This window comes from Empidonax traillii, unplaced genomic scaffold, assembly GCF_003031625.1.
Source record: "Empidonax traillii isolate 1590-97213 ecotype Southwest subspecies unplaced genomic scaffold, ASM303162v1 scaffold53:size2875158, whole genome shotgun sequence".
Classification (NCBI taxonomy): Eukaryota; Metazoa; Chordata; class Aves; order Passeriformes; family Tyrannidae; genus Empidonax; species Empidonax traillii.
The window spans coordinates 2366276-2388486 of record NW_020955246.1 but is presented as its reverse complement, the minus strand read 5'-3'; the positions used below and the strand labels follow the sequence as shown (position 1 = coordinate 2388486).

At 34.9% G+C, this 22211-nt stretch overlaps 1 protein-coding gene across 1 annotated transcript in view; it reads right to left on the bottom strand.

The window, feature by feature from the left end:
• The window catches only part of RYR3 (ryanodine receptor 3), a 224193-nt gene that overhangs the window by 81373 nt on the left and 120609 nt on the right, over positions 1-22211 (bottom strand). Inside the window, exons 40-49 of the mRNA XM_027879319.1 lie at positions 20756-21029; positions 18892-19006; positions 16012-16144; positions 14993-15096; positions 11777-11912; positions 6975-7155; positions 6403-6508; positions 5078-5198; positions 1383-1552; positions 510-730 (exon numbers count right to left, since the gene is read on the bottom strand). Of these exons, the coding sequence (XP_027735120.1) occupies positions 510-730; positions 1383-1552; positions 5078-5198; positions 6403-6508; positions 6975-7155; positions 11777-11912; positions 14993-15096; positions 16012-16144; positions 18892-19006; positions 20756-21029 (1561 nt within the window). The remainder of the gene's footprint in view (positions 1-509; positions 731-1382; positions 1553-5077; positions 5199-6402; positions 6509-6974; positions 7156-11776; positions 11913-14992; positions 15097-16011; positions 16145-18891; positions 19007-20755; positions 21030-22211) is intronic.

The window sequence follows — 22211 nt, the reverse complement described above, 5'->3', positions numbered from 1 at the left end:
TCCTTGTTTGTTTTTTGTTTTGGGGTTTGGTTTATTTTTGTGGATTTTTCTGTTTGGTTGGTTTTTTGTTTTGTTTTTGTTTGGGGTTTGTTTGGTTGGTTGGGTTTTTTTGGGGTTTTTTTTTGGTTTTTTTTTGTTAAACTATGGTCAAGGTTTCTCAAACCACAATCAGAAATACAAACAGGTTGACCCCTTAAGTCCTCAACACACAGAGTCAGACTTGCCAGAACATTTTTGGCAATTACTGGGGTTTTATTTTTACAAATAATCAGAATTTATTCTATATCACCATAAGCCTCATATCAACATGACTGCCTCTACAGTGCAGCATACAGAATGGAAAAATTAAGTGTATTTTTGATTCAGAAAAAAAACTGTCACATACAATGGTCATTTATTTCATGCAAGAACAAAGTAATCTTAGTTCTACACTATACACAAAGAAAGAAATTGTTAAAATACATATTCTGCACAAAAGAAATGAATTTGTACACAGCTGTCATACATACTGGCAAATAGCAAGCAGGCATTCTTCAATAGTGTCTCTTTGTGCTTTTGTAAGAGACCGTCCCTTGGATAACCTATATATTGTGTGAAGCATGGAGTCAACCAGAGAGGCGTGATGCTCTGTTCCAGAAAAGAGGGGAGCACATCTTTTGAGTAATGGAAACACAGCGGAGCAAATGTATCTATTTAGCGCGAGAGCTGCCTCTGTGGTACTTAGAGAAACCTGTATGAAGTAGTAAATGATTGTTAGTACCACACTGAGTAAAGGTTATTAAATAGAAAGTCTATAAAACATAATAATTAAATACTCCTTAAGTCCCCTTAGTGGCTGGGTGCTAACATGATATTCCCAGTATACACATGAAGACAAAAACCATTTTTCCTCAATTAGAGAAGATCTAAGCCATCCACTTATGTCCTATGTCTTGCTCCACTGCACTTTTAACCAATAGCAAAAGAAAAGAATACACAGATTCTTTCTTTAAAAGGTTAGAAAAACCCACTGAACATTAAGTAGCACTTTTCATCTCAATTTCTTTATACATATGTATTTTCAGTGTAACTATTGGAAGTACACATGAAATACAAGCAATCATTAGGCTTATTACAGTATACTCAATGTATTTATTTCACTACTGTACAATGTGTACTAAAAGTTTTTAAACTACTTTACATTGTTTCTTCATAAGGTGCTACTGTATGCTTATAATCAGACTTAAGCACTATGAATTAGTAGTAACTGAATTAATATTGGTTTTGTTTTATAGCAAGCCTTTTTTAAAAAAAGCAGTTTTGACTTGAAATTCCATTTTTTGAACACTTACAGAGCCACTATATCCAGCCACTGCACATAAACTCCATAGCAAAATACGTACTGTATCCAAAGAGGCAGAGGCTCTTAAATCTGGTAAAAATCCAACTTCCAGTAGGTGAAGGAGGAAGCTTTGGTCCTTAATACCATAGACACGGTCCAAGAAGAGTACCATGGGTGCTTTATGGTCAGGACAGAAACTTGCAGACATGTCTGGCTCATTTACTGTGCCATCTACACAAACATAATTCGCAATTTTTAATAGTAGATAACCAATAAAACAAGAAACACCAAGACAATGAAAGATGCTATAATTGCACTTAATGTGTAAAATTGCATATTCAAAGAAAATTATATTCTTGTTCAGTTTTCTTGTATGCTGAAAAAGAATTGTATGTTTTTATTATTTCAAAAACCCCATTATTTTGCAGTTTATTAATCTTTCACTCTTAAATAAAAGCTTAGAAATGAATGGTAAAATATTCAACTTGTTTCACTACTACAGAGACTGTTTATATGGTTAAAATAAAGATAAGTATTACTGCAAATACTAAAAATACACAGCAAATGTGAAGTCAAAGAAGGTTAAGAATTTTAATTTTTCTGTCATTCTAACAAGACTAGAACGAACATGGAATTCAAGGGGAAGATGACAGTAAGAACTGTTATTGACCAATGTCAACAATGTATCTGGTAAAACATCTCTGACTGCAAAGGGGTAAAGACAATTCTTGTGAGCAGAAAGCACAACACAAAGACAGAAAGGAGGATAAATTATTTTGTCCTAGAAGAACACAGCAGACTGGTAGTTTATAGCCCATGGAACATGGAGAAATTAATGTGAAACATGAAGATCATAATGTCATAAACCCTCTTGTCCTCTGTTGAGCTTCCACGTTACAGAAAATTTTGGGTTTTATGGTTACCCTGGAAGTTATTTTGTGGAAATAAATCGACCCTGGATAACCATATTGACCACTTCTAGGAAAGAATCAACAGTCACCTAAGAAGCAAGAACACTATGATCAATACACCCTGTAATCTAAATTCTGATTCTGAAGTGGTTTTGAGTAAAGAGGGTGAAAGCTCAAGAGTCTTCACTGACTTGCCTTCAACAGAAAGTGTCAAGAAGGCTGTTCCACTGACAAAAAGTCAGTCTCAACCTCAGTGATAGATAAGGATCCAGGTACAAATAAGGAGCTAGACAGTTTGATGCAGAGAAAGCAGCAGATCTGCACCCTGGTTTCAGGTCTTCTATGTATACACACAATACACGTTTGGGTCTTCAGAGAATAGTCTCATTCCCCAGAGGAGAGAATAGAGGAATCAGAGTAGTAAGAGACACAGGATAGCAACACTTCAGCTGAGCCTCAACCCCATAGTGGCAACCACTGAGGTACTTAGGTGGTAAGTCTTGGATAATTTACCTGGGATACCTTGGATATTTACGTGGGAAGGAAAGATAACATCTTAAGAGAAGAACCTTTGCACAGAGGCTTCCCTGGTGGTACACAGGATATGAAGTAGCAGGCAGTGGAAGTGGGAGATTGCTGTATTATGCACTGAGTTGTTTCATGATGTTTAAGAGAATTCCATGATAACTTGTCTATACTTCATGGAAGGACCTTGTGTGAGGCAGGCAGAGATATTGAAGGGGAGTATCAAAGTCTCTAAGGATGGGTGAGATTGTGGTGTAGAGAAGAGGGATTTAGTCAGCTTGATTATTAAAGAGCGTATAAATTTGGGATAAGATGAACAAGTACAGAAATAGACTGTCAGCAAAATCTCAGCTCTGGATATGAGGAGAGCAGACTTCAGGCTGCTCAGGGAATTAGAAAGTAAGGTCCCCTGGAAAAGTGTTTTTGCAGGTGCTGAGGTCCATTAGCGGTGATCACTTTTCAAACATCACCTCCTAAGGACACAGGAGAAGGCAATTCCCTAATGTCAGAAGTCAAGCAGACAAGGCAGAAGGCTGGCTTAGCTGAGGAGGGATCTTCTCTTGAAGACAAGGCAAAAAAGGAAGGTGTATGCCCAGTGGAAGTAAGATCAAGGGACACGGGAAGAATTCAGAGATGCTGCTTGCCACTGGAGGGAGAAAATTCCTATGGCCAAAGCTCAACCGGAGCTGAAGCTGCCAGAAACGTGGGGGACAATAAAAAGAGTTTTTTCAAATGCATTAATGGCAATATATTAAATATATTTCAAATACATTAATGGCAGTATAGAAACATCACCAGTTCATTACAATATGAGGATGGTCACCTCACAAAGAGGGACAGAGACAAGCCAGAGGTGTTTAACGCTTTCTTTGCCTCTGTCTTCAGCACAGATGACAGACCAAGGGGGTCTCAGTGCCCTGAGCTGGAGACTGTGCCATGACTATGAGAATGATCAACTCCCAGTTGACCCTGAAATTGTGTGGGATTAGCTGCTGCAGCTGTATCCCTACAAATCTATGGGATCTGATGGGGTTCATCCCATAATCCTCAAGGAGATGTTGATGTCATCAAAAGCCTCTCTTGATGATTTTTGAGCAGTCTCAGGAATCTGGAAGGTCTCAGCTGACTAGAACCTGTTGAACTTGATGATCCTTCCAACTCAGCATATTCTGTGATTCTATTACTAATAAGAGAGAAATCAGGATCTAGGATTAAACATCGGAGTGGAACATTATACCCAGAAATTGGAGAAAAGACCATAGGTATAGAGGAGCATCTTTTTCGGATCAAGATAACCCCGAAGCAAATATGCCTAATTTTCACTTCCTCTGAAAAAGTCATGGAAAAATAAACAGCACAGTTCCAAGAAACAGCAAAGGTAACTAAAATGCAATATGCATGTGTGGCATTTTAATCAAGCAAGGACAAACAGGACTCTATACTGAGTCATAAGTGACCTATAGTAGGAAGCAAAAAAATGAGCTTAAAAGTCTGTGTACAGCATTAAATTCTTCTGTTTGGATAAATCATTAACAAAACTGATTGGGCAAGTACACAGATGTGCTTCAATGCAGACAACTCCAAGTTAAAGCATCTGCAGGAAAATAAGACAGGCCTACATGATGCTGAGCTTATAACTGACATTACAAAGAGATCCAGAGGTCATAATCGCAAGTCTGTAATATCATCAGCTAAATATGTAGCTGCAGCTAGATGAGTCAACAAGATATTGGGCACCATCAGAAAGGGCTATTCAGAATACCAGATATATATTCAAATATGTTAATTAAAATTAGTTGCACATAAGTTCTTTGTTTGCTTTTGTGGTATTTTTTTAATAAATGCTTAAAATGTAGCAAATAGTGAAGTTCTAAAACTTGTTGCCACAAGAGTTTGTGACTAGAGACATTATTTTAAAGTGATTAGATACATGAGTGGATACCACATCCAGAAAGAGATGCTGATGGGCAGAGAAGTACACTGATCTTTCTAAACAAATGACTGGATGATGTGGAAATACAAATGGACTGAGCCTAAGTTCACATATTTTACCTAAAGAGATAGCATCTCTACAGCCACTGCTGAAGACATTAATGTGATCTTGTAAAGTATTTCTTATGTTCTCACATTCTCTGCTCCACAAAAGCAAATATCTCTGCTACTAGAGTAGTTCTAATTGATACAGATCAAATTAAAATTTGAAGAACAGTTCTCTGCTCATATTCAACTCTAACAAAACCACTTTATTTTACACCTGAAGAGTTATGTACCAAAAGACTTTTATGAAAGATAACTAGTCTAATAAAAGTATTGTCATTACCTTTGTTAACTGTTGACAGTTTTAGTGGTATACTTATAATCCCAACCAAATCTTCAGTTGGCACTAGAGATCGAAGGATAGACCTGATTCGAATAGCTTCCCCTTTTCCACTTTGAATAAGCTGTTAGGAAAAGTTTATCAATTAAGAAATTTAGTACTGATGGACATAAGAAAATTTTCCTCAAAATATTTATGTTAATATGATTTTTTCAAACACTGGAAGAAAATTCACAGAAGTTCAATTTATCTGAAAGCTCTAATGAAGTTGTCAATTTCCAGCTGTTCCTCCTTTTGCTTCTGTTCTTATTTTGATATCAATGATTCCACAATATTATAAATTCACAATAACGCAAAAAAGCCTCCACAATGGTAAGATTTCTAAACCAATCAGATATGGTGATAAAAATGAAACTTATTGAAATGCTCATATTACCTATAGAACCTTAGGTGCCAGGTTTCGAGTTTGCTTCTTTACACTACAAACAGATGCAAACCTGCATGATGTGGCTATGCATTTTTCTATTATTTCTATGCCATAAAAATTTCAAAAGGCATCAACAACAATTAGGTGATCAATTCCTTTCAACTTCTTGCAGAAATCAGGCATTCATAGCCTGTGTCTGAAAATCTCTACCAGTAATTTTCTTAACATAAAAACTAATGTCTCTGGCAACAGAGAGCTACATACAGCTAATAAAGTTAAAAGCTTTGGTAGTAGGAAGTAGGGAGGCTACAAGCCAAACTTCTTCCTTCTTATTGTATTGAAATACATACAGCATTTTCATCTCGGCTTATACTAATAAAGAATTTTCAGTACTGAAGAGCAGAAGCCAATCTAACTAAAACCAAACCTTCCATGTGGCTTTTATGGGTGTTACAATCAAAACAGATATTTAATATATTTTTCCATGTATTCATTTGGTGTGGGCACCATATTTCATCAATGCACACAAAAGCAGCTCTGTATCACATTTTAATGAAAATTATTTTTATGACTTTCTAGAGAACAGTAAAGGGTCAATCTCAGAAATTGTTTTTGACTGGTTGTTTAATTGTGCAACACTAGAAGTTCATATTTGCTTTGATTCCGTAGTTGTATAAAAATTACCAAAACTTCAGAGAAATAAGGAATGTAAAGGAATCAAAAGACCATTACTCTTCATAAACAGCTACCAAGGAATTGATCTATCTAGATACAGCAAGAAGCAATAAAGTCTACCTCCTGAAGGAAGGAAGTCTTCAAATATAGAAAGGTTTAGTTAGACATGTACAGTTATGTTTACAAATCTCCTACATTTTCTGAGCAAGTGGCAAAATGAACTTACATGCATTTCTGGTGCACAGCGCCCAAGTAAATCTATAAGAGCTGAGTAAAATGACATGATTGCATTACCCATGTGCACAGTCTCCTCTTCCTCCTCCTCATCATCACTAAAAAGTAAAGAATAACAGTGAGTATTTTTGCTAATGTAAGTTTATAGCTCTTTTGCGGAGCTAGAGACATGATCCAGAGACTATTAAACAGACATACTCATTCTCCTTGGCTCTAGACAACAGGATTTTTATCCCTAGAGTAAGAATGCAATTGAACAGTAATAGATGACTTGAGCCTTCTATCTTCCTCTTTTACTTTACCTTAACCTTAGCTTCATTCCACAACAGCCTTCTCCCTTGCTTTGTCCATCAGGCTTTTTCTCTCTCTCTGTAACTCTCATTCCACTTTTATCCAGCTTATGCTTTATGAATTCCATATGACAATTGCTTGTGGGTGCAAATCTCTAATGCTCTATTTTTGCATAATGCCTTACACAGCAGGGTCTATTATCCACTTATTGCAAGCATGATTGAGACAGCTACGAAATCATCATTTGCCAAACAAGCTTTCACATTTACTTACCCTTCTCTTTTATATGCCTGGGAAGGAAGGTCACGAGCAGGATTCTCTGAGATCCTGATAGCTTCCTGCATAGCAGCCAGCAAACCATTTCCTCCTTCTCCTCTAAGGTCTGGCCCAAAGCACTCTGGCCGTCGAATAAGGAGCTTGACAACAACACTTGCATTTTCCTCAACACTTTCACCTGAGGACCAAAAAGAACTATACATACTCTCTCCTGAAAGATATCCTTAAGTCAGAGGAAAACTTCATTTTTCTCCTAAATTTTACAAAATATAAACCAAATCCTCATCCTAATAGTTGAAACCAAAAATGTATTAAGTCGGTATCATTGGATAACCTTTATCAAAACTGTACTGAGGTTTAAAAGTGCTAGAGTAGACCTGCCTTGCAAAAGTTTTACTGCACTCAATCTAGAACTGTTCACTTTGGAAAGTTAATTTTCTGGCAAAGACTAATCTCTCTGGTATAAAGGCTAACAGTCCCAAGAGGCTAGAAGTCTGCTATTGAAATGGGTGGGAAGGACAGGGAGAAAATAGAAGGAAGTTGTGATGACTCATAGATTGAGATAACAACTGTCTAGTAGAGAAAGGGAAAGCCATGCATGCAAGCTGTACTGGGTTTGCATGATCAGGTTTTGGTAGCAAGGAGGGCTATGGGGGGCTTCTGTGAGAAGCTGCCAGAAGCTTCTGCCATGTCTGACAGAGCAAATGCCAAGGCCAACGCTGGGCCAAGCAGAAATGATGGTAACACATTTAAGAAGGAGAAAAAAGTTATTGTGCAGACATGATTGTGGCCAGAGAAGAGAGGAGTGTGAGAGAAACAGCTCTGCAGACACCAAGGTCAGTGAAGAAGGAAAGTGAGGAGCTCCAGGTACCAGAGCTGAGATTCCCCTGCAGCCCATGGTGCAGCCCTTGGTGAAGCAGCTGTGCCACTGCAGCCCACGGGGGCCAGTGGTGGTGCAAAGATCCACCTGCAGCCCATGGAGGAGTCCTACACTGGAGCAGGTGGGAAAGAAGGCTGTGAGCCCATGGGAAATCTCAGATTGATAGAGTAGCTTTGGTGGATATCTGGCATTCAGCCAGGGTCAACCCACTACACAAGCAAAGCAAAAAGACAAATTCATTCACTGTTTCCCAGGCAGATGTTAAGCCAGTTCCTAGAAAGGGCCCCAGTACACGTAATGGCTGTTTGGAAAGACAAGTTCCATAATCACAAATGTTCCCCTCTTCCTCCTAATTTTCCTGAGCTTTTATTGCTGAGCACAGTGTCATGGTATGGAATATCCCTTCAGGCAGTCTGGAAAAGCTGTCCCACCTGTGTCCCCTCCCAACCTCTTGCCCACCCTGAACCTAACTGTGGCCAAGGAAGGAAGGGAAGGGGCAGGGTATGAAAACAAAGGAGAAAGCATTCATGCTGCACAAACACTGCTCAGCAAAAAGACTAGCACATTATCAACACTGTTAATCATAAATAAAAAGTGTAGCATTAAACAAGTTGCTATGAAGAAAATTAACTCCATCCCATCCAGATCAAGGTGTGACAGTTTTTGATTTTTAATAGGCAAACTAAAGCAAGAAATATTGCTTAACATTATATCCTTAGTATTTCATCAGAGGAAAACTCATTTCAGAGTTTAATCTTCTCAATATGACTAAAGAATAATAAATTGTATTTTAGGTTAAATATACCTAGAGTAAAATATCCTGATGCTTTCTTTTGCATGTCTAAATATTTGTTAAATTTACTCGCTTTTTAAAGCCTGAAACTGAATACTTCTTTTTTTATATACAAAAATCCCATTAAAATCAGTTTTAAAGGTCATGGTTTGCCTGAAACAACCCTATTTATAAGAGTCTTGTGTGGGAAAATGTATGTATATTTTCAAAGGGAAAAGAGTTAAAGTATTCTATAAATTCAGTACAGGCAAACACTGATGCTTGCAGAATAAAAGTCATTAAGAAAAGGAATCTTCATATAAATGAACTCTTTCCACATAACTAACTGCTTTGTGGACTGCAGTGAGTGGTAGGAATAATAATTGTGTCAAAAGCTCAGCTTGTGGTTAAATGCAACTGTTTACAAATTCACAGTGGCTATCTTATAAAGAATACTGATAATCTATAGGATGTTAAGAAATTAATGGGACATGTAGGAAGAAGGCAAATTACAAGAAAAGAAACAGTTCACAGTCAGTGAACTTATAATTTCAGTAGCCTCGATCGTCAGTGTCTATATTTTACATGCGAGCTACAATACTAAATCAGTACAGAATCACAGTAACAAGTTCATATTAAACTGAATGTTGTAGCTTTAGCAGTTACATAAAAAGTAGGGCTAAAAACTGCAGTTTAGCTCAGAGCAGCAGTGGTGTTACCAGCCAAGTTGTAGTAAACGGAAGCCACCACCATAGGTGAGATAACGGGACTGACTGGCTCTAGGAGCAACTAAACACTTGAAACTTGTCAGGGTTGTATTTTTCCAACTTATGATCTTGATATGGAATATAGGGAACATACGGAGAGAGAAAACAGCCTCAACTTGCAACTGGGGAGGTTTAGATTGGTTGTCTGGAAAAATGTCTTCAGTGAATGGGCTGTCAAGTATTGGAACAGGCTGCCTAGGGAACTGGTGGAATCACCATTCCTGGACATACTTAAAAGACATGTAGATGTGGTGCTTAGGGACATGGTGTAGTGGTAGACTTGGTAGTATTAGGTTAATAGTCTTAAGGGTATTTTCCAACCCATAAGAGTCTTTTCCAAAAGGATTCAATGATTCTAAACTTTATTTACTGACTTTGCAGAGATTCTGCGTTTGGTTTAGAGTAATTCTCTTATTTTTCCTCTCCCTCCCCCTTTTTTTATACTGTAGGGAAAAAAATCAGGATTTAAAATCTTAATTTCAACCATTTTAATTTCATTTCACTAAGGCCTTCCAAGTGAAAATTTTAGAAATAATTAAGTAAAATCTATTAGCAAAAACTCATTACATACCTCACTATAGATATACAAATGACCATAAAACAAACACAACATTCAGATAATTAGCAGATACTCCCAAATCCTTGCATGTTTTATGTATGTTTTGAGGAGGCAAATACAAAATATATATTGTAAGGGGTTGCTTGATTCTGCAATGGGGATTCAAAGAGCAAATATAAATAAAATTATGAAATGTAATTCATTTTTAGTTTAATAAAACCATTACTAATATTGGTTTGAGTGGCTCATTTCCAATAAAATTTATACTTAAATGTTAAAAATTTATCCAGATTTGGGCAGTTTTTGACACACCGGTGATACAGTTTGTAAGAATTGAAATTTCCTGTAAAAAGAAGGACATATCAGAAAAAGCCCCTTGCAGGTAGTTTTAATTCAGAATATACAGGAAAGAAACTTGCTTTAAGAACAAAGGTGAAATTAATTCTTAATGTCACTCTACTGAAGTCAGTAAAAGTTTATGAAGAATTATTAGTTTACATTTTCAACTGCTTGTACACTGCATTTGTCATTAGACTCTTGTTCTGACCTTCTCTGTATACATGTTTCTTTTTCATATCCCTTTTGATGGTATATCAAATTGTTGAAAATAGCTTTAATATCTTGCAGTCTGCTCTAATTTACCTCATAAGCCAAGTGAATGAAGAATTTTGCTTGAAGAAAGAAGCTTTACCTATTCCAAGGATTCATCGGCCAGAACCAAAATTCATTCATATGTTTAGAAGTGTATTTGTTGCTTTTATCTCAAAACACACATTTTACTAATTTATTTGTAATTATTTTCTCAAGCAGAGGATGCAGAGAAATTACTAACCTGATTTCAAAAGTGCTGAACTGTACTCAAACCCTCCATAATGAGAAGATTCAAAACCCCTACCAAAACTGTTTTTCAGAAATAAAACAACTGAAACATTTGAAATCAAAACTTAATTCTACTGACTAGCAGTCCATTCATCAAAGTTTACTCTTCATAATAAATAAACAATCACAAGTAAGACCAGAGTTATTTTCATCTAATTTTACAGAGCACTGTTAACATTTATTAGTACGGATTAAATTTATTTCCCTTTCCCTCCCCTAGCTGCTCTTTAAAACACTTTCCATATTGGCAGACAAAATAGGTGATAACTGATAAATCTTTTGATCTCATCTAATCTCTAATCTAAATTACTATTTTGATGAAAAAAACCTTCACTTTAACAGAAGTATGTTCTTGAGTGACATTTAGACAATACAGATTTGATTTTAACATATGTACTTAATAAATTGCAAAAGGAAATTGCCCACAGAAGCAAGTTATCAAAGAAGATTTTACCTTTTTGAAGATGTCAAATGTAAGATACACAGTCAGGAAGCTTTATAAACATTGATCACTCAGGATTATGGAAATTTACTTTTTGTGATGCAAAATGCCTTAATTATAAGCCTCTAAATCTCCCAGTGGTCTAGTGGCCAAGACAGGTCTAAAAGCAGTGCTCAGTGGTTACGTTTATAACCAGTGTATGGAGTACATGTAAATACTTGAAGAATTCCTAACATCATTTGCAACCCTAACAGGTTAATCTACTAATTTATGTGATTTTCAAAATGATTAAGGAAAGAATAAAATTAAGAAGATTAAAAAAAATTACAATAGTTTGCATATACCAATAATCTTGCATTTGTAATGAGAAGAATATGCATTAACCTCTCTTTGGTCATTAACACATTTTTATGTGTTAATTACTTGTTGTTAAATTACTTATGAAAGTAATTTAAAGGAAACCTTTTGATGGAATTTGGATGCCAAGAAATTACACTTACCATTAACAAAAACTGCAAATCTTAAGAATGACAGGTAACGTTCACCCTCTATGGGGTTCCATCCAATGTCTGGATATCCTTTAGCCAGCAATACTGGACAACTCTGCAAGCCACAACCTGCCAGGTAGGTAACAACCTACAATACAAAAGCAATCATTTATTCAGGTGTTCAGACATAAATTTCTAAGCATACCTATTAAAAATAAAAGAGCATAGCATTTTTTTTAATCACAGCATTTTTTCTATACTAGGCATTTCATCTAAGGAAATACCAACATGTCATTATTTTATCCATTGTGGTTTCTTTTGATGATGATGAAAAAAGGCCAGCACTGTTTATTCCTGAAGTTACCTAATTATAGATATATATAATATAATTATATAATTATACACAACAATACAAAAACATGAACAAATGCGGAATGTGAGAAATAGAACAAAAGATTGTAGATTCCAGATCTATTTACAGGACATAAGCAACTGCTGGAATACTATTTAACAACTTCAAAAATCTTACCAATAACCACGTATGGTTAATTTGCTACAGTAGCAAAATAAATATTACTTCAAAAATTTATATATTGTAATTCTGATTTTAATAGATATGAAAACAATTACATTTTGCAAAAGACTAATAAATATCAATGAACAGTTTTAAGAGTCTGAAACCAGAGTGATTAAAAATTTTGGTACTATGTAAATTCTTAACATAGCATTTCTTACAAAGAGTAGTATCTTTAACTAAGAGAAATCTTGAAGAAATTATGAAAAATTAATTATAGTAACTGAATTTCTGAAACATACAGAATAATTTCTCATTCATCTTAAAGGAAATTTGCAGATAATTGTACAAACGTGATTTTTGGTTTTGTTTGAAATACACACAGGACAACAAGGTTATAGCACTTAAAATAAGTAAGGAACATGAAGAATCTTTCATGAACTTGTAAAGAAAGATACAAACTATACTTTTCTTATAATGGAAGGCAGTCAAAAATGGATGGTAAAAGGGAGATATATGATGAGATTATACTTAGTCATTATCTAATACCCTAAGAGAAAAAAAATGATGAATTCAGGAAAAAGAATTATATCTCCGCTTGCCTCTAAAAGGCTGCAATAGAGGGAAAAATGGGATGATGTGAAAAATTTGCTTATGACAGTATGCAGCAAGGAAGTTAGAGCACTCTGTGGAAAAAGTATGCAATTCCTAACAGGACTTGATAGTTTTCAAGAATTCATTTAGAAGATATAAGTGAATACACACTTGTAGGAGTCTAGAAATGCATCATATAAAATGTGAGAAAAACAGTGGAATAAATCTCTTTTTCTTCTTTTTTTTTTTTTTTTCAAAATTTACAATGTTACCACCAAGCCACATAGTTTTAACCTATTCAATTTACTACAATATATCATCAGGCCACAGGATACATTTTTTGTGCAGTCCTTCCACACATTCACACATTTGCAGTAAAAAGAGTTTAAATTTCTAATGGCAAAACTTCAAAAGTTAAGTTGCCTATGTGTAATTTATTTGCTTTGAACACAGGCTTTATGGTACAAACGTTAGTCACCCAGAAATACTGTATCATTCTGTGAACAGGGTATGTCTGCCACATTCAGCAGCTGACAGCAAGACAGTATTAGTTTTTCTTGTTATTTGGTATATAGATGTGTTTACTGAATAACATCCACATACTGCACTAGGTAAAGTTACTGACTAAGCAAGGCCAATACATTACCATTGTTACAGCTAAAATGATTGATGAATTAGAAAAGCTCAATCTGAGACATACACAGACTGATTTTTCAGCATAAAATACTGCTTATGTTGTAGTTAATATATGTAACTGTTTGAACATTCAGCACTTGTACGGTGCCAAGTATTTCAAGGTAAGCAGTTAATGATCAACAGTGAAATTCACAGAATCACAGGATATGCTGAGTAGAAAGGAACCCAACTCCCAGCCCTGCACAGGCCCATCCCCAAGAGGCACACCATACTCCCATAAGGATCGACCAAATGCTTCCTGAACTCTGTCAGGCTTGGTGCTGTGACTAGGTGCTGACTTGCTCTACAGTACTTTCCATGAAAATATGAGACTCTCACAGGTAGTGTTCCAGTCACTAGTGTTATATCCCAAGGGTTGATATCAATACCATTTAATTTCTTCATTAATGACAGGGCGGAGTGTACTCTTAGCAATTCTGCAGGTAATACAGAACTGGTAATTCTTCTCAACACTAATTTTTCCTAATCAGTTTATTTCTGTGCTGTCTCACACCCTTTCCATTTATATTCTTGTCTCTGTCTTCTCCTAGCTATCCCCATAATATGTCCATTTATTCCAATTTCACAACTCTTCCTCTCCTACGCCACATGCTGATCACAAACACTCCCACAACCAGTTCCACTCTCATCACAGGATTCTGCCATACTGCACAGAGATTTTCCCTGTGCTAAGCTATCATTTAAGTGCTTAACTGTTCCATTAATTTACATTAAATGCTGCCTTCTGTTTTCTTTACGCCAATGTAGTGTTAGCCCATATTACTTCCTTTCCCTGCTTTCCTCTTCTGACTGTGCACCCATTTTCCATTTCTAAATCTGTTTTTCTCCTGCAATATACAAAGACCTTTCATGTGATTTTTTTATTTTACCACCATTTCTAGTTCATCCTGCCTCTCCTCACCTCCCCCTTTATTCCTAACCATTGCCAATGACTCGAGTTCTGGATTCAGTTTCCCACTGCAACTACTCTTAAAATCCTGTTCCACCTTTCCTCTTCAAATACCTGCCTTTCCATTCTCTTGGCTATAACCTTCATCCCCACCAATCTCTATGATTTAAGTCAAAAGACCTGTTTCCTTTTTTCACATTGTTTTCTTAATTCTCAAATTTTTTTCTCCCCAAACAATGTTTCTTGATTTTCTTTTCTTCTGTTTCATATCTTTTTTTTGCTGTTCTTTCTAGCTGATAACAACAGTGAAAAGATGCATAAAATAGAAATAAATCTCTTTTGCTGTGATTCCCACTAAGCATAAAGCAAAATCAGGAAAAATAGTGCTCATTCCATCATACTGTGAAACAGAACATACCTAGAGCAGGTATTTCTGAGGAGATTATAACCAAGAATTACTATGATCAAACTTACCCTCTTAAACCCTTCTAGCACCATCTAATAAATGGGTAAAAAGGTCAGAGAAACCACTTACCTTATCAAGATCTGGCTCCTCCAATGCGAGTGCAAGTTCATTGTTGTCCATAACAGAGGCTGCTGCAACATCTAGTGGTGTTGAACCTCTCATTGAAGGAAATGCTGCAGAAGTCAATAAACAACAATTAAATTGAGTTTGCAGTAATCACATTCATTCAGCAGAGGGCAGCAATCACGCTGGAATCTAGAACATAAATATATCCATAGTACTTTGTAGGGCCGTTCTTCATTCAAGAACATGATCCAACTGTTTTCAATATTGTGAAAATAAATGCTGAAATTTTCTTCTGACTTGACATCCATACTGATAAATATACTCAATCACACTGGTTTCAAATGGAGATGGAAAAAAACAGTATTAACAACATAGCAAATCAGAGGAATACTATTTCTTTAGCACAGCAACATTAACTCTGTAATTCTGCACAATCCTATCAATTCAAGATTTTAAAATATGCCTAAATGTAGCCAAAAGAGACATTTCAAGCTTCAGCTACCTGTTTCTTTCCTTAATCTTTTCCCATTTTTCTGTGTTTATTATGGTCCAATGCAGGCATGAACAGCTAAAGCACTGTGAAATCACACACTATCTTGCCTTGTTATATGTTATTATTATAGCCATCTATCAAGCCAACACAATTTTCCTTGTATTACAAAATCCAATGCACATGAATTAAAAACCATACATTCAGTGTTCCAAAGGAAAAATATGAAATTTATTTCAGTAGTCTGAACTGCAGAAGCAAGGAAAATGAAACCAGATGAAACAGGTGAACAACAAGCAGGGTCAATTTAATCTTAGATTTCAAATCACAACTATTTCAAATGAAACTCTTCTGTTTCTAATACAGTTCACAGACACATAAGGATGAAACGAAAATGATTTAAAAAAAAATAGAGGTGAAATCACAAAGTGGTTTAAGCATGTTTCAACTTGCTATACTAATTAGACACTAGTCTTGTGATATCACAGTTGCTCCTACTCTTGCTTTTAGCTATTACAGTTACATGACGTACCCAGTCCAACACTGCTGTTTTCCAGTAAGTAACTAAGATGCTCAAACATGGCCTTTTGGTTTTGACGACTAATTCGACAGAAGTAGCACAGGAATCGGCAACAGCTTGCCACCATCTTTGGAAAAGCGATCTGCTGAAGAAGAAAGTTGACAAAGCAGTGAAATATGTTAATTACCAATCTGTTCCAATTCTTCTTCCTGCACTCCTAACAAGGAAATTACAGTGAAGTTACCAAGGTGATAAGCATCTGACAGTTTCTTTGGTTCTAACTTAAGAAAGAACCCACATTTCCTTTTTACTTTCATCTCCATTAGGCCATTAAAATACTGAAAAATAATTTTGCAGAAGACTAAAGGGGACCCAATAAGGAATATATTCTCTATATTATATATAAATGCTATGATATTCAAGGTGATATCTAAGCATTTTAATCACAATATCATGAAGTTTTTAATTTCCTATTATATCCTCCCTCCTTCACTTCATACCTTTAGACTATTAATAATACTGCTTATACTTTATTATAAGAAAGTCTAATAAATGCTACTTTACAGAACTCCATTCTAAGTACAACCTTTTTCATAAAGAGACAACAGTCTTTCAGAAAAAGTGATCATGTAATTAAATGTGATATGATATATATTATCCTTACAGGTGCTTTCTTAACTTCTGGAGACTTGATAAATTGTAGTTTTACTTTGGCACAGGTGTTTTTGCTAATATATCCAGCTCATTTGCCTATTTCAAACATAAAGGAGCTATTATGTACAAGCAGCATTATCTAGCATCTCTGCTCTTAAATGTACGGTAGATGAAAATGGATTCCTTAATTCATCAAAACTTTCAGTAAAGTTTCCAATCCCCAGATTACAGAGATTTTAACAGAATGTGTGACATAACTTTGTTTAGAAAACTACGGTAACAGCAATCCTGCTAAAAATTGTAATTTCAGAAATTCCTCATTATTGTCAGGAATACGTATTAGTATGGAATTCTAAAAATTTCAATCATTAGGAAACAATTTTAAAGTAAAATAGTTCAATTCTGACAGTCAAAAAGGCTGTTGTTTGTGATTCTTTGAAAATGAATGAATGACCATCACAAATCCATATGACATTAAGGTTCCAAAATTGTAACATCTAAAGACAAAGACTTTAAAAGAACTATTTTAGGCATTAAGATACACACTAAAACCTAAATGTAATGGAAATGTTCACAGATTGCCCAGTAATTTTCTGGGATATACATTTCAAAAATGAAGTACTTTTCCAAGATTTTGTCAGCCAATAATAGCAAAATACTTTTAAGCTACTATCTTCAGCCACATATATCCTCCTCTGGTTTTGGGTCATTTATTAGTAGCACATCTGGAAAAAAGCCTGACATAAATTTTCTTCAGATTGAACTGACAAGTTTTTACTTTTACAGCATTCCTTTGCAGTCCCTACATCTCAATACAGCCGTGAGATAAAATCATTTATTCCAAGAAGCTGGAGATTAAACCATCTTCTGCTACAGCCTAGAAAAATGCCCAATCCCTAAACCAGAGACTAAATTGTATGGTTGCTCTTTCCATCTCTCAAAGATATAACACTTAATAGAAAGAAATGTCCATGAGGTACCTAACTCTCTCCATGCATTTCATAAAGACAGACATAAAATAGGACATTTTGGGTGCCCAGACACATTTCATGCTGAGACATAAGGTCGCTAAGTAATTTTCTAAGTCTTCATTTCCTTTAAAGGATATCATGGTAAATTCTGAAAAGTACTTTTTCAGACTTCTATTACTAAAATTTCCTATGTAAACATATTGTGGATTGTTGTTTTGGGTTTGGGGGTTTTTTTAATCACCTATGATTATATGTACAAGCTCTACCAAAGTCAGAGCATTGTAACACCTACAAATTGCCAGAGTATTAATCATTTTGTAATTAATTGTAACTTGTCTTGAAATGAAGCAGAAAAACTAAAACCAGGATGCGAATACTTTGCAACAATGCAATTGTATAGGCAGATGCAATGTATTTAAGTATTTAAGATAATTATATGAGCTATATGACCAAAGAGACAAAGAAAGGGAGGTGCAGCTGCACATGGAAGGCAATCAAGCAATGAAAAGTTGACAGACAGGGAAAGGATAAGCAAAAGGTAGTAAAATGGGCTGAAAACTGTTCCAAATACAGGACAAGAATTGGTGGCTGGGCAAAAGAAATGTAGATAAGCAATACTGAGATCAGAGGAATGGAAAGAAGAGGTAAAGACATCAGGCATAAGCAAAAAGAAGAAATGAAATAGAAAATAAGCCCGCTTCACTTCTCACTTTCTTCAGTAGTAAAAATGTTCAGTTAGGCTCCTCAAAATTTATGCCACTCTGCCTTAAAAATAACACATATATACTCAAGCATAACACTAAGAAAAGGGAGAACACAAAACTGCAACAAAATTATTGCTTAATTCAAATACATGAATTTAAACATTCAAGATTAATTAGTTGTTAGTCTCTTATTATAGTGTATTGGTAATAATACTTCATCTAAGATGAAAAGGCATATTTTCCTCACAGAGCTACACCTCCAATAAATGCAGTTAAAGTATTTATTTAATAAGAACAAGATATTTTACAATCTTATTAAAAGACAAATGAAACACCTCTAACATCTCACTCACTTTTTAAAAATCAGGTATTAGACTCCTGGGCTTCTCCCTCTAGTACTATAAAACATATTGAACTTTTATCATTAATGAATATTTTAATTTGGAAAAGCAAAATCTAGCTCATACAAGAGTGATATATTATTGTTTCGTTCTTAAACATCCTAGTATACTTTTGGAAAGGTTCAAAATGTGGAGCACATAACAAACTTATGGTGAAATTACCTGAGATTTATCTCCTCCAAGCACATTCACCATCACATCCATAACAGTCTCATGCATGCCTAAGACCCTCATTAAGTTCGGATGCTGATAAAACACCTTGTTGTTCATTATATCCCTAAAACAGAAGAAAAGGAACAATTTGTTTTTAAAGTGAACCATTTTAAGTCGATGCATTATTTTAGAAACATGCATTCACTGTAGTAACATAATTTCAGATTCTTAGACTTCAGCATAACACGAAAACATCTGATAACTAAGTACTTCGTATTTCAATATGCTATTATTCCTTGTGGATTCTTCATAATAAGAATATTAACTTTTAAATTATTTCAAAATTGCATTTCTCATCTCTAAATTGCTCCAACCATCAGTTCTGGTTAAACAACAACAACAAAAAAGTTTTCTGTGATGATCTAAATGGAAAAGAATATATTCCGTATCTTTTAAGTTGAAATCGGGGATCAAGAAAATAAAATCTAATTGTGTTTCTGTAGTAACACCTCTTAATTAATTTCCTCAGTTCATGAAGTAGAAGACAATGTTCAAGGTCACTGGTTACACATGTTTCCTCAGTATTTCCAAATTCTGTCAGCAGAAGTGAAATGGTATGCAGTCCCATTAAAAAGGACTATTTTAACTTTTTCATTCTGCTCACCATCCTCTCAAAATGTTCTAGAATTCACTGTATTGGTTTCATAATCCAGAATACAATCTGGATGTTTCAATAGAGCCTAGGGATTAGATTCTAATAGAATCCAGGGATTTCTAACATTTTAGGCTAACCTGTAAAAAAACATATATGTCAAATAGCAGGCATCACACCTGCTTTAAAGAAATACCGAAAACTAAGAAGAGATGAGTCACAATACAGTATCCCATGAAGGGGGCTATACAAATATCATGTTCAGACAAAACTTGCCCTTTATCCCTCATATCCTACAATTTTTTGAGATATATATATATATATATATAAAATATATATTTATATATATATTATGAAGAAGAGTAATTGTTCAAACAATCCAATTGTTCAATTGTTGAAGAAAGACAAATAAATACAGTTCTCAAGTAACCATATTATCATTTTCTCTCTTTCTAAATACACAATTTTATTCAAAGTAATTGATATTCTGTGATTTTTGTTCCCTTAAAACATTAAATGGCCTGACAAGCATTTATGCCCTTAAGAGGCATGCAGGCATGCACCATAATAATACCACTGCTTAACAGAGGTAATTTCATAGCAAAGATGCAGGAAAATATTCTCACATCATCAGGTGATGATAAAGGGAATTTGGTATAACTCTAATGCAATATAGGAAAAAACGAGGAGTCTTCTATGTTCAAACACTTAAAGCTGCCACTGATAGTAAAATAATAAATACTAATAAGTTAGGGATATTTCAGTTCACAACACCACTTCCCTGGTTCTACCTACTTGCTTGCACAAATTTCCAATTGAAAAGACACCAGCAAGTTTATTCAATCATGTATGAAATATAAAATGACTTTTAATTTTGGGAAAGATTTAGTATGAACACCAACAAAGATTTTAGTGATCTCTTTCTCCAGAGCTGCTAAAACATGTACTTTGATGAGGGTTTAAGCATTAGGCTTAGCTACAGTACAAGGAGTCCACTTTCTTTAGATAATCCCTTAATTCACAGAAACTTTGACCCATTTGATACTGCTAGAGAGATCAATTTGAGCCACCTTGGAAATATATGTGAAAATGAAAATTTCTGGTATATATTTTCATTTCAGTACAGCATTAATTTTCATTCAGGTTCTAAAATTACAGGATTTATTAATATAACAAAAAGCTTCACACCAACTTAAAAATAAAATTATGTTAATTCCATACCCTAATCCATTAATCATCAGCAGTTCCTCCTCTTTTCCCATCCTCACACTGAGAAGTGAGCGAATCTGGCCCAGTGCTGCAAGCAGATTAATGGTATCCTTCACAGAGGCAGCACTAATAGTATATGCTTTTCTCAGAGCTTGCAGTAGCTCACCAATGCTGTCATATTGCCTACGAAGGAGGCTGTACATAATCCGAACTAATTCAGGATCTTGAATCTGATCTTCTTGGGACCAGCGCACCATAGTTTGGGATATGAGTTCTTTCAGTGTAGCTGAAAGTAAAATACATTAAATGTTACTAGTTATTCCAATAGAAAATGTAAAAAAAAAGTATTATAGTAAAATACTATCTAACAGCAGACAACAACGCAGCTGTAAAATAGCAAAAAAACCCACACAAGCAGACTGCATAGGATTTTTTAAATTGGAAAAATAACTTTTAGATCTTTCAAGGTAAGTGTGATGTTCTTGAGAAGTGGAAAACAATAACCATCTACTTAGCGTTCAAGTCAATACTAGCCTTGCTGACAATGAAAACTTTTTAGTTGATCATGACTCTAAGAATCATCCTTGTAAATGAAATGCTACATTTAGACTTTAAATTTATCCTTCATTTCTATACCAAGTCACTGTCACTTGGGAATACACTTTCTAAAAACACTGTATTGTTTTGAACTGCACAATATATATTGCTTGAAGGAGTTTTGTTGTGTACATTACACATTCAATGACACTGAAAAAAATTCTTCTGAGCCTAGAGTTTAGGAAATTCACCTGAAAACTAGAAACATTTTCCAGGCCTTGTTAAAAGCAAGTAGAAAAATATTATCTTCCTCTTAAAACAATGAAAATTTCTGTCTTCTATTACCAGTAAAGATATCTACCCCTTGAATTTCCCAGAGTTCTTCCATTGGTTAAGAATGCTCCTGTCCAACTTTCCATCACAAAAGTGTTTATAGCTAATGTAGATCCATTTGGTTTTGTGTCTACATTATGCTTTCATTTGCTAACATTTCTCCCTTACAGTGTACTTAATACTGTATTTATGCAAACCCATCATTAATGCAGAAGTTTTGTTTAATGAAATGGCTTTTACTATGTGGGTACAAATTCCGTTCTTCATAGAAATAGCCCTGTTCTTTGTGGCATGTTATGCTTTATCTCATTTTTGACTTGATAGTTACTAAAGTCCTATAATTATTAACACTGACTTGTTGCCTCTATGTATTTATTTTCAGAATTCCAGCTTGTTTTTAAATACAAATTTTCCTGATTTGTCATTAACACTAGGCTAAATTACTGGCATTCCTCTCCTTAGGTAAAGTCCAATTGTCATTAGAAATGAACATATGCTTAGAGGAAAGGAAGATTCACTTGTAGAAAATAGTTTATTCTTATGAATATTCACGCTCAGGGTATGTATGACCAGACACACAAGGCTTTGAAAATAGGTA